The sequence below is a fragment of the Crotalus tigris genome, unplaced genomic scaffold, assembly GCF_016545835.1.
Source record: "Crotalus tigris isolate CLP2741 ecotype Arizona unplaced genomic scaffold, ASM1654583v1 scf7180000017764.6130737, whole genome shotgun sequence".
Classification (NCBI taxonomy): Eukaryota; Metazoa; Chordata; class Lepidosauria; order Squamata; family Viperidae; genus Crotalus; species Crotalus tigris.
In genome coordinates, this window is record NW_024096618.1 from 3,531,306 (window position 1) to 3,545,208 (window position 13,903).

Genomic DNA, 13,903 nt, shown 5'->3' on the forward strand with positions numbered 1-13,903 from the left:
TGCAGCAGCAGCAGCTGGGTCTTGAATGAGACCCTGCTGAACATTAGCCCAGCATCCTGACCTCGTGAGCCGCCATGCTCTTTTTAGGTTGATGTCTGGTAGCTACACAATACCCAGACCAACTTAATCTAGTGGTTAAGGCACCAGACTAGAAACTGGGAGACTGTGGGTTCTTATCCCACCACAGGAATTAAATTCAGCTGGGTGATTTTGGGACAATCATTCTCTCTCAGCTCAACCCATTTCACAGGGTTGTTGTTGAAGAGAAAATGGAAAGGAGAAGTATTAGACATGTTTGCCCCCTTATTTATAAAAACAATAAAGGCGGGATATAGACAAACAAACAAACAATGAGGCAATAAACTTCGTAATTCCAGGTGGAATGAAGGGATAGGAGTGGGGAAAGGACTACTGAGCTCATGTCTTGCTTGCAGGCTTCTCACAGACATCTGACTACTAGAGCAATAGGACTCTGGATGAGTGACCCAGCAGCACTCTTAAGAAATCCCAAGAATACAAACATACATGGATGCCTTATTAAGCTTCCAAGACGTATTGCACATACCAAGACAGTTCTCACCTTTTTCTCTTCACATTTTGAATCCACTTTGAGATTTTTTTGCATATCTGAGGCCAACTACAACATTCCTAAAGGGCTAATTTTCATTCAAGCTATTTCTGATGCATAAAACCATTTTGAAGTGAACACGTCCATTGCTTGAATATTGTGATGTCACTCTTTCTGCAAAGATCAGAATTCCAGTCTTGTGCTTAAGCACACACCTGGTAGCCCCAGGCAACAAGGAATTCCATACAGGCCAATGAATGGCCTTGCAGAAGAGATATACATATCACTCAGTCCATCTGCCTAAAGGATGAGGGTAGGGGAAGCTTTTGATCTCCTCAATGAAATCACAGGCCGATTACAACTGATTATGTGCCATCAAGTTGTTATCGGGTCTTAGCAATTTTCTCCATGATGATTTGTCCCTAACCTAGTCATTCAGCTCTTCCAATGGTGCACTCATCACTATTGTAATTATTATCTTCTTAATGAGGGTAGTAAATAATTTTGCAAGCTGGTAAGGCTTTTTTGATTTCTGTACTATGCTTTCAATAACAGAAGGTTAGCCTAGAAGATTTAATTATGGCAACTTCTACTGACTAAAAATAATACCAAAGACTGTACCTATTTGATCAGGAAGAAGGGAACTTAGCTGTTTAAGTTTTTTTTTTTTTAAAAAAAATTATAAGTTCCTTTATTCAGACATATAAATCAGAATGTTGGTTGTACAGGCATATAGTCAACCTCCCACTTTTAAATACATCTCCTTTGTACAAATGCTTTTCTCAAGATAGTTTCTTTAAGAGTTACAACAGTGCTAAGGAGTGCTGAGGTTACCAACTCAGCTGGACCATAAAACTGCTTTTCAGACATTAATGGGGGTTTGTTTAGCTCAACTTGTTATTTATATTTCCTTTAAGATAAGGGAGATTGCTGCATGATGAACCCTGCACAGAAATGTATCCCACTGTGTTCAGTGAAGCCAAGCCTCTCCAAGATTCTGATGATTCTGCCATTCCTTAACCTCCCCATCCTCCTTCATTTTTTATGCCCTCCTCTGATGGCAACAACCAGCAAACAGGAAACAAAAAATGCAATTGTGCTGTGAACCCTAAGGATAAAGATCACCAAATCTCAACACTGCGATGTTAGTCTTATCTTAATTTTTCAGAAGATCCTTTCCCCCATATTAGTTTACTCATCTCTTCTGTTTCTTCCCAGTATCAAAAAACCTGAACTTTTTCTTCTGATTGGAATATAACAGTGATGGCGAACCTTTTAGAGACCGAGTGCCCAAACTGCAACCCAAAATGCACTTTTGCATCGTCAAGTGCCGGGTGGGTGTGGCCCATTGACTGAGTGTGGCCCATTGGGTGGGCGTGGCTGCGGTGGTAACGGCAGACTGGGTGGGACTAAAAAGTTCAATCAATCAATTCCAACTTTGCAAGATCTTTTTTTTTTCCGTGAGAAGTTGAAATTGACTGATTGATTGAACCCCCCTTTTTTTTTTGGCACACGGCGGCGGAGGCCTAAAGCGAAACGGTTTTATAAAATCCAGCTGAAGGTCTAGGACTGGGGCGATGGCATGTGTGCCCACAGAGAGGGCTCTGAGTGCCGCCTCTGGCACCCGTGCCATAGTTTCGCTACCACTGGAATATAGCATGGGGCTATTGCAGGGAATTCAAAACAGGCAGGAATTGTGTATGTACACCAACACTATGTTCCTCCCCCTTCCAGCTAAAGGCATTTACCAATCTACCCAAAGCCAAGGCAATTAAAAGCGCAAAAGAAAATTCATTGTGGTGCTCTAACCTGAATATAACTAAGTAGCCAGAGCATTTGAGAGCTAGAACATTCTTGATGGTTTTCTATTAGCTGCACAGGAAAAACCCAGAAAAAAACCACTTACATTAATCATGGCATTGGAAGTGATACGGAAGAGCGTGGCACGCTCGTTGATTTGTTTGATCTTCTCGTTGCTCTCAGCGGGTAGCTTCAGAGTCTCCAGTTCACTAAGTGAGCGCTGCAGAGCGGTTCCATGTTTGGCAATCAGATCATTACATGTGCTGAGATCCTCCACCTTGCTGGAGAGGGTGCGCAAAGTGTTCTGCAGTTCTGTCTTGTCCGTTTGGGATACAGATTCTTCATCACCTGACTCATCTGTGAGGAATAAACTGAGAATGTAGTACTGCAGGAGCCTATTTCTAAACCAGATACACCATTAAATTCTCTTGCTTTTCCAACATGGCCCCTGCCTTTATAGGAACATATGGAGGTGGTCACATAACAAAGGGGGACAAACTTTCCAGTCAACTCTGTACAGATACTTAATATGATTGGGAAAATACACCTTACCCATGTAAGCAAAATAATTTCTATAGCCTCAAAAAGCAAGCAAAGCAATTCAAGGCGAGAATGATAAAAATAAGAAAAAGCAATGACAGGCCAGCAAAACAATAACAACACAAAGTTAGCAACCATAAAAATAAAGGTGTTCAAAAAGGATCGGGAAGCTCTGTGCTGCAAAAGAGCCAGGATCCTTGATTAGAGAAACACCTTTGAATATCAGATGCTGGACACAGGTTTCAGATAAAGAATATTACTTCTGTGCTCTAGTTATGACTTCAAGAGTACATGGCCAGAGTCTGTTCAAAGACAGAAGGGTGGATTAGTTGGACCTTTGATTTTTTTTTCTTAAGCTCTTCTTTAAAAAACAAACACACCCCAGATCTCTAAAAAAAAAAGTTGCATCACTCTTCTTCATCCTCCTCTACAAACAGTGAGTCACAAACTGGAACGACAGTAAACTGTGAACAAACTGTGAGCACAAATATTTAAGAGTAAAGCAGAGAAGACATAGCATGAAAATAAATAAGACAGTACTGTGTTTGGAAAGATTTCAAATACAGTATATTACTCTCTAAACCAAGGTAATGGCCGTAAGAATTTGGAAGATCAAGGAGTTCCAGGATCAGCTTGCAATGTTCTACATTTTTAAATAAATACATTAACCTGTAGAATTAATGGCCCTATTATTGGCTTTACCTTAGACTACACGGAAAAATAAATAGTGGACTGAATGTTCAACAGAACTAAAGCAAAGCTAATATTGGCAACCTTCAAGGCAAACTCAAAAGATATTACTGGGCAGATGGCATTTTGCTTTGAAAGCTCTGAAAATGTTGTTCCAGGAAAATCTGCCAAATACCTTGTTTGTTTCCACAGCCAAGTTCTTAATACTACATGAAAATCCAAACACTGTACAGGAACTAGTGGCACATTTTTCATGTGTTTTCCCTTTCACAAATAGTAAATAAGTACAGAATTATAAAACTAGAGGCAAGTCAGCAAAGAATGCACTCAGGGCATACCAGGTAAGGAACAAATGTATTTTTAGAAATAACACTAAGAAACTGAGGGTCTAAACTGCAACTTCTTAATCACAAAATTTTCTTCTATACTGGAGTATCCATTTGACACTGATACTGACATTTGGGTATTTTACCTAATCAGATATAAAGGACCCAGGGCATTAGATGAACTATAGAGTCAATTCAATGGTACCGACATAAAATAAGTCTAACTTTCCCTGGGAAATCTGATGCGTAAAAACAGAACATCAATTTTGAGAAGTATGTTATATTCACAATAATTCAATGTGGCCAATGGCCTCAGTATACCCTACACACAATTCAGAGGACATTGAGGAATTTAACTGAATAATAAACGTTTGGTGTTTGGCAGAAATTCTTTCTTCGGGGAGCTGGATGCCTGAACAGGACAAACTGGAAGAACATTCATAATTCCCAGCTGAAAATAAAATGGGAGATACTATCTACAAATATTTTAACTCTTAGTCACATATACAAGATAACCATATACATGATATATCTATCTATGCATCCATTTACCCATCCTTGGAACCACAGGAGATATCGGGTATTAAAAATAATGGAGTAGGATGAAAAGGAGTTGATGAGCTTCAGTTACTTTCCGTTGGCAAGAGTCATAAATCATGCAAATTCAGAGCTACTCATTGCCCAGTTTTTCACATTACTTCTCTTAGATGTTTCCTCCACAATAAGACTTTTAATATTTCTGCTACTCCTCCACACCCTGCTCTATTTCTGTTGCTCTTAACTTGTGTTTTACCTGATTCTGCCAGCATTTTAACTGCTTTTGCTTTGGCCAGCTCCAAGGCTGTGACCCAGCGCTGCCGCTCAACCTCTGAGCTGGCCTTCAGGTGGTAGGTTTGTGCCCCTCCATTGGAAATAATGAAATTACAGGAGTCCTCCACAGTGATATTTGCTGTGGCCAAGTTGATGGTTCCACGGCAGGTGTGTCGCATCTCTGCTTTGGATCTGTGGGCAAGGTACATAGAGAGCACAGGAGAATAAAGTAATAAAAGTATCAGCAGTTTAGTCTGAGACAAAGAAGAAGAGGAAAAACTATCTTCTCTTTCCTTCTGGGAAAATGTGACCCACACTTCACTAGAGAAATATAGCCTATTAACAGCAAGCTAGGAACATCATTAGGTTGTATCTAACTGGTCACTCAATTAATAAAAGGCTCTGTGATTTGGCAGATGTTTTTGTTGGCGAGAAAAGTGAGGGAGACAATTTTATGCCCATCCACCCTGTAGTCAAACAATACATTATTTCCCATCCTTTTCTGAAAGTCACCAAATCAACAAGACTAGCTGGGTAGGATGATGGTGAAAGGCTGCAAGACAAGAGGGAATCACGAAAATTCATCTCCCTCCATCCTCAATGGATGCTCTCACTGAAAAAGTCACTCTATGACACCAACAGAACCCCAGCCATTTCCCTTATGTATAAAAATCTTTTGTGGAACCCAGGTCATATTTATTTCTGGGATATTTCAGACCATAGTAAGTGGGCATGGTTTCAAAGCAGATGGAACTAGGGTCCCTGGCCATTGTGAGTTATTTGTTTTTAAAACTGCGTTAAGCTTATTTTAGGCTTACATGATAGTTTTTGTATCCATTTCTATTTCAATTTGGTGGTAAATGGGAGGAGGTTCCATGGAATACAGGGGAGGGGGGAGAGGGGAGGGCAGGAGATGAGAGGGGAGAAGCTTATAGGCTGCCTGAAGATGAGAGGGCAGGGGAGGGCAGGGGAGAGGCTTATAGGCTGCCTGATGTCCTGGGTCAGTAAGTAATCTGCTACTGTTCTCACAAGCAGAAAGAAGTCTAGGGATTTCAGTGATTATAAATTGCTTAATATTAGTTTCCAGATGTTGTAAACTTTCACAGAACTGAAAGAATGAGCTGCCAATAAAAAAATGGGCTTCTGGTACATAAAGCAATGAGACCCGGGGTAGGAGCAGAATGTTAAAGCAGTTTTGTATATGACTATACACAGTTTAAATTACATGATTAGAAGGAAAGTGGAATTAATCTGAGCTTCCAATTACTGAGCATGATAATATTAATACTAGCCATATTTCTTCCCCTCAGTATGTACATCTGCCTTTCTGATTTTCTAAGCACTCCTCCAATTAATTAATTGTACAGCAACAGTTTTGTGAGGTCGATTAGTACTATTTACATTTTTCAAATGTGCAGCTGGCAATAAAATCTGGTTTAAGACTTCATGAATATATGGCAGCAACAATTCAAATTTAAAGCAGTGTAGACTCTTCAACTATCAAGTAAAATGAAGAACAACTCTTTTTTATTTCATAGTTCTAACAAATGTTTTGACTAGTTATACATTTTAGAATTTTCCCTCTCACGGACAAACATGATTATATTTGTTTAATACGTTCCTGGACAGTAACCTTACAGGCAGTAATTATATGATACTAATATGACTGTACACACCTACTTCAAGTATTACTTACTCAAAAGGGGGGGGGGAAACCATATTCTTCCACAGATATATTTGTCCACAGAAAAACAATGAGTCATATCACACCCTTCCAGACAGTGTGAAATGGTACTGCCTAGAAATAATGTGTTAGTAGACATTTCACATATTTGATCATCCTAGCTATAGCCCCAAATTTCAGCAGTGTGTTACTCAGTACCTCCAAAATTATTCAACCAGAATGAAGCATCTCAATCTATCTAATGCAGCCTTTCTCAAAATGGTGTCTTCCAGAAATGTTGGTATTCTTAATTTCCAAAATTTCTGGCCATTGTTTCTGTGCTATAATCCCTGGCCATTCTGGGAGTTGCAATCCCAACCCACTGGAACAAAACATATTGGGAAAGGTTGAGCTAATTGCACAATAATTACACCTGGTGTAAGAACTCTAGCCAAATCAGGTCCCCAATTGGATCTCAACATTAGAAATGTACATACACCCAAGTTTTATTCAGTTGGGAAAAGTAATAACCTATAAAAACATACTAGACAAGAGAGGAGAATTAAAATCGAGGAAGAATCTCCAAGATGCAGGGATAGTATTAGAATGGTGGGCATACCTCCAACTACAAGCAAGATATAGGCAAGATAAAAAAGAGTGGGGTATAAAGATAGAACCGAAAGAACTACATAAAATTTTATTAGGTCCCGAGGATAAAATGATTAAAAAAATATATCATTTTCTTTTAGATCAGACAATGTATGAAGAACAGGTTAAGGAGACCATGTTAATTTGGAGTAGGGGTTTTGGTTTTAGTTATCGACCTACATATTTGGCAAGAACTGTGGGAAAGGAATAAGAAACTCACTTTAGCTACCTCATATAAGGAAAATCTTTACAAGATGTTCTATAGATGGCATTTCCCACCCGTAAGGTTAGCCAAATTGGGTTCAAACATTTCACCCCTATGCTGGAAATGTAAAACAGCATTAGGCTCATACTACCATATGTGGTGGGAATGCCCAAAGATCCGTGAGTATTGGAACAGGACACGAAACTGGTTGAGGGATATATTAACACTGGACTTAGAGTTAAAACCTGAACTCTTCTTGTTAGGAATAACGACAGAAAAGTACGACAAGGGAACAATCTACCTGCTGCTACACATCCTGACTGCAGCTAGGCTTGCTTTAGCGCAAAAATGGAAGAACAAAGAAATTCCCACAGAGGAAGAGTTAATACATAAAATATTAGCATGTGTGGAAATGGACAGGCTCACAATGATATTAAAAGATAAATGTGGATCAGTTTATTTTGAAACCTGGGATAAATTTTACCGCTGGAGGAATTAGTCGGGATAGTCGGGATTAAAGATGAATGTTAAGATAGAAATATATGTTATTTTAGAACAAGTATTGTATATAAAACTTAGATGTATATGTAGAGATGAAGAATTGATTGTAAAAAGTGGAATAATCTGATAAGAATGTATATACTGGAATGTCACATCAAATCCAATGTTTGTTTGTTTTTAATTTTATTATAAATAAAATTTGTAAAAAAAAAACTCTAGCCAAATAACAGTGAGAATTATGATTTATGTAGGTTCAAATCCAGAACTATTTACAAGCTAGCGTTAATAGTTTTCCTAGACAAAAGTGTTAAACTTCCAAGAGGACCTAAGAGGAAGTACACACATGCAGGGGCATCCTTTTTTTTCCCTACTGAACTGCAGCAAGTTTGATCTATATATTCAGTATTGAATGTTGTGTGCATACCCACTTTTATGTATAGATTTATTTGTTATTCCATTTGAGCAGTTACCTAATAAACATCATTTGTCAAAATATACAAAATGACAATATTTATTTAAAACATCTAGGTATGAATTGACTTCAGGGGAAACAAAGGTGGATTTAAGATGCCTTTGCTTTTTGCAGAGCCAATGACCATGGCAGAACAAAGAGCTTGCAAATAGATTAAGGCCTCAAATCCCTCCCTGGATAAAAAGGAGAATTTGAAATTGCTGGTAAGTGCTTCGTACAGATGTTCCTTGTGAAGAGACCATAAAACAGCCGTCTCCCGAGGGTTTAGAGCTCTGATTGCTGGGAGAGTCTGCTCTGCACAAGCCTTGGTGCAAAGGGATATTGGATTTGCTCACAGTCAATCACGTCTGAAAATGGCTTGTAAACCCCCCTTTGGAAAGAAGTTATCTCACATATTAATTTTGTTCTAGAACAGTGCTGGCTGTAGAATTCTGGGAGTTGAAGTCCACATGCCTTAAAATTGTCAAGGTTGAGAAACACTGTTCTAGAAGATGTAATGCTTACAGCAGTGGCCAAAATTGTGGAAACTTTTTGGGAAAAGTGTATTTTTGAGGTTTGATGGCTAATAACACCACTTTTGGGGGGAGTAGTACCATAAAATTATATGTCAATGGAAAGATAATTTAATCAAGAATGTAATGCAACATAGTTTGTTCAATTATCTCTACTGTATTCTATGAAAGGTTATAGCCAAATAACCAGAAAAAGGAAGCACAACTTGCTTAGGTTGATATCAGGTAGCTTTCCTTCATCTGATTGTAGCCAATGAGCAATCAGGTGTCCTCTTGTTTTGGCAATGAGCCAATCAGATCACACTAGGATTTGGTTATTGATGTCATGTATTGAAGCTGAGAGGAGGACATTTGTCAGTGCGTTATGTGATCGCTATCAAGTTGGTTGGTTTTTTTGTGTTCTTTCATTTAGTGAGCTTGTAAAATGTAATAAAATTAAAGTAATGGTGCAAAGAGTTGACTGGTCACTCAGAAAGCAATGTAAAAGAATATTATTAAGTGAACAAGGCTACAGTTATAAAGAAATTAGAAGAAAAATTGCTGGAAACTTAGCCAGAGGTGGCATTTCTACTGTACACTTTTCCCAAAAGGTTTCCACAATTTTGGCCACTACTGTATATACCAGTGGTGGCGAAACTATGGCACGCGTGCCGGAGGCGGCACTCAGAGCCCTCTCTGTGGGCACACGCACTGTTGCCCCAGCCCCGCCTCCCCACACAGCCCCCTTCTCACCAGCAGCCCCCATGGAGAAGAATCGCCCCCAGGCACAGACCACGTGAAGCAGCACAGCGAAGCGCATGGCAGCCAGGCAGCAAGGACAAGATTCCGCCCTCATGCCCCATCGCACACAGATGATGCCGCAGGGCACGGGTGGAGGGCATGGCTGCCACGGCGCTGCTGGGCTGCCTGGGTGATCTACTGTGGTGGGCCGTGGAGGCAGTGGGTGGCCTTGGGGGGGCAGAGCGGGCGGGGCGCAGAGTGGGGCAGGCGAGGAGGCAGGAGCGATTTTTGGGCACTTAGTCTCTAAAAGGTTCGCCATCACTGGTATATACTAATAGAAAGTAACAGAGAGAAAACAAAAATGAAGTACTGCATACTTTATCACAGCAAAACAAATCAAGTTTAGGGGAAAAAATTTCATCAAAGTTACAATGGTCTAAATAACATAGTTCTCACTGTGCATTTGAAAAAGCATTTTATAGCTGGGAACTTCAATGAGAGAACTATTTAGATGCAAAGGCTCACTTATATGCTTAATTTCTGATTTTTATTCTCGTTTTATTTTTTGTTAAATACATGGACTTCAGTGATAATAACAAGAGATGAATACATATTATAACAATATTTTTACTAGTGGATAAGAATATTTTTCTTTTCTTTTATTTTTTTTTCTTTTTTGCATACAATATAAAAAACACTCATTATCAGGAGTCACAAAAATGCTCAGCTTCTTTCCTAACACAGAAAATTGTCCCAAGATTCCCTTAAAAAAGAAAACAACAACCGCCATTACATCTCTTCGTATGTTTACTGTGATGCATATCAGTCACAAAACCCAGGAATGAGGACATTTTAAATATGGGGGTGGGGGTGGGTTTTGAATGGAGGAAAATTCGCAGCTCCAGACTGAAGGAAAGAGAATACCGTTGTGGCATTCAAGGATACTGAGAGTGGGACTGAGCGTAAGTTATCTACTGGTAAGTAGAATAATCTCTTTAATGGAAATCAGTAACATGGATGTTACAAATACATTTATTTGTGCTTGTGTGCATGTTTGTGTGTGTGCATAGGTATGTGTATAGCAGTGGTTCTCAACCTTTCTAATGCCGCGACCCCATAATACAGTTCCCCATGTTGTGGTGACCCCCAACCACTTATACGTCACCGAGTGCCAGGGGCGTGGCCAAAGACAAGGGGAAAAAATGGCGGTCAGCGACCCCCGTGAAATGGTTGTTCGACCCCAAATGGGGTCCCGACCCACAGGTTGAGAACCACTGGTGTATAGGAAGGGACTACCTGATAAATATGAGCGATCCAGCCGTAAGGAAGGACTAGTTTGGGGAAGTCTAGTCCAACATATATTATGCACCCACCTCTATGTTTTCCCCCTCCCATGCATGTCCTTTGACAAGAGTTCCAGGGCTAATCACTGTTTCATCAATGAGATCACAATATTTGTGACAGAGGCTTCATTTGTCAACCAAGCCACAATTCATTCCTTTCCTTCCGTTCTCGCAAAACTGGCTGTAGATATTGCTGTGCCTCCTTCCCTTCCAAGTTTGCAGAAATAACCAACCACACATACCTTTGACATTCACCCAACTCCTCCCCGCTCCAGCCTAAACAGAGAACAAAGTCCTCTTATATTGACCTGGTACCAGGCAGAGCCATCTCTTCCCCACTGAGAAGCTGAGGAACAGAGCCTGGAGTATGCATAACCTGCTTTCAGGAGGGGCACAGAAACTGCCAACAAGTGTCACTACAAATGCCACTGGCTTTCTACCTCCTCGTCTAGGGCAGGACTTTTCAACCTTTTCACTCATTGTACCACTTTTAGGATATGGCAACATCCGAGTACCACCAGTCGCCTAGCAAGGTGTCAAAAACTTGATGACACCCCCCAAAAGGAAAAAAGTGATGAAGTACAGGTAGTCCTCGACTTACGACAGTTCGCTTAGTGACTGTTCGAAGTTACAATGGCACTGAAAAAAGTGCCCAAGCCACAGCCAAGCAAGACACCTGCCTACCCAGCAGCGCTCTTCCTCCTGTCCAAGGTTGTCATTGTTGTGAGCATTTCTGTTGAGGATTGGCAGCGGGGATGGGGTGGGGGATGTTTGGTTTTTCTTCCCCCCGTCTGCTGGGTGGTTGCAGCAGGTTTTGGTCACTTCACATGACCCTGGGACAGTGACCGTCATAAATATGAATCAGTTGCCAAGCATCTGAATGTAAATCACAAGACCTTGGAGAGGCTGCAACATTCCAGCTGATCCTGGCGCTTCTTCTGGGCTTAGCAGAAGCGCCAGGATCAGCGCCAAGCTCCAGCTGGAGCCTGGTGCTGATCCTGGCGCTTCCCCTGAGCACTGAGAGCCCCGCAGCTCCAGTCATCTCTCGCTCAGGCTTGTGTGGTGCTGCCACTGGTTCAGCTCATTCTCCTCCCCCGCTACCACTTTTCTAGGATGGTCGCGTACCACCTGCAAGGTGCCAATGTACAACAGGTGGTACCCATACCACTGGTTGAAAAGCCCTGATCTAGGGAGCCTGGTCTGGAGAAAGCAACAAGGCATGCCTTCACCTTCCTCTCAGCCACTTCAGACCACTAGGGAAATATGACCTCCGCTTGCCAGCTATTCTCTTATCCACCTGAGTCTGGTTACTTCATGAATAATAAAGAGCTTGTGGTTAACAAGCAAGAGATGTGTGCTGATTAAGGGGTGACATTTCATGTTTTCATGTGTTCCTTTCTACAGGGAGTCCTTGACTTACGACTGGTGGCCTGGAGACCATTCAAAGTTACAGCAGACACCCCTAAAAATTAGCTACAAGTTGATTTTGAAGTTAAAATAGCTGCACACATACCACAATCACGTGGTTACATTTTGGGCTTTTGGCAACAGGCTTATTTTTACAGTTGTTTGTAGTGTCCTGCAGTCATGTGAGTGCAATTTTTTAAATGTTTTTTTTTTTTGCCAATTCATAGGTTTTACTTCTAATTTCTGGCAAAAAGAAAAAAGCCCATCAGGCATAATGGATTTACTTAAGAGCCACAGCACTCGCTTCATAACCACAAAAATACCAAAAAATTGGGTCTGATGTCTCAACTTATGACCATAATTCTGGGCTCAGTTATGGTTATAAGTTAAGAACTTCCTGTACTGAAGCTACACATAACAGAAATTTACATGAGGATACTAGGAGCTTACTGAAAAATAAATTCTGGAAGAAGGTATTAATCAATTTCACGCTGCTGCCAAGCAAATTACACGGCCATTTTCATGAAATCCTCAGATGACACAATCAGACACACTGGGAGTTTAATGAGGAAAAGCAGAACCACTGGCTAGCCTAAATTTGGTTTGGGAACAGAAATAATCTGCTGAATATCAAAAATAGAAACATAAAGATGTTTGAATAACCGAGATCCGTTAATTCCAAATACAGGTAGCCCTCAACTTACAACCGTTCATTTAGTGACCGTCCCAAGTTACAGCAGCACTGAAAAAAGTGACTTATAACCATTTTCTCACACAATCGTCGCAGCATCCCCGTGGTCAAGTGATCAAAATTCAGGCACTTGACAACTAGCGTGCATACATCATGGCTGCACTGTCCTGGTCTAATGGTTACAGCACCAGGCTAGGAAGCAAAAGAGACTGTGAATTCAAGTCCCACTTTAGCCATGAAAGCCAGCTGGGTGACCTTGGGCTAGTCACTCTCTCACCTCACAGGATTGTTGTTGTGGGGAAAAAAGGAGAAGAAAGATGTGTTGGGTGTATTTGCCGCCTTGAGTTATTTGTAAAAATAATAAAGATAGGTTACAAATTAAATAAAAAAAATAATTTGCAACCTTCCCAACTGGCTTCTGACAAGCAAAGTCACCGGGGGAAGCCAGATTTGCTTAACAACTGTGTGATCCATTTAATAACTGCAGTGATTCATTTAGCAATTGTGACAAAAAAGGCTGTAAAATGGGGCACAGCTCAGTTACCAACTGTCTTGCTTAGCAATGGAAGTTTTGGGCTCCATGGTGGTCGTAAATCGAAGACTACCTGCATCTGCCCTGAAGACATTTTTAAACTTAGAGATTAGGCTTTCCTTTGATGCCCCTCTTCCCATGCAAGATCGCTCCTGTGAAACCTAACTGCAGCTCTATAAATATCTACTCAGAGTTAAATCTCATTGATGTAAGTTTGCAGATTTATGTTGTTTCTCTGCAGGTTAACTTTGAAGCAATTCTCACTGAATCATTTGAATTTATTTACAAATAAGGCTGAATATAGCCCGGTTTTAGACATTTTCAGGAATGTCCATAACCGAGTTCTTACACTCATGGCAGCATTTCTACTTGAGGTGTATAAGGAATAATATCCCTGCTATGTTATTAGTAGTGTCATAAGCATTTATAACTGAAAACTGAACCTGTTGCACTGCTCAGATAGCTGGAAGCCCTT

At 40.6% G+C, this 13,903-nt stretch overlaps 1 protein-coding gene across 1 annotated transcript in view; it reads right to left on the bottom strand.

Annotated features, from left to right (window-relative positions):
* LOC120307048 (oxysterol binding protein) overlaps positions 1–13,903 on the bottom strand; it is a 31,589-nt gene that overhangs the window by 14,054 nt on the left and 3,632 nt on the right. The window contains exons 2-3 of the mRNA XM_039341267.1: positions 4,718–4,926; positions 2,475–2,725 (exon numbers count right to left, since the gene is read on the bottom strand). Of these exons, the coding sequence (XP_039197201.1) occupies positions 2,475–2,725; positions 4,718–4,926 (460 nt within the window). The remainder of the gene's footprint in view (positions 1–2,474; positions 2,726–4,717; positions 4,927–13,903) is intronic.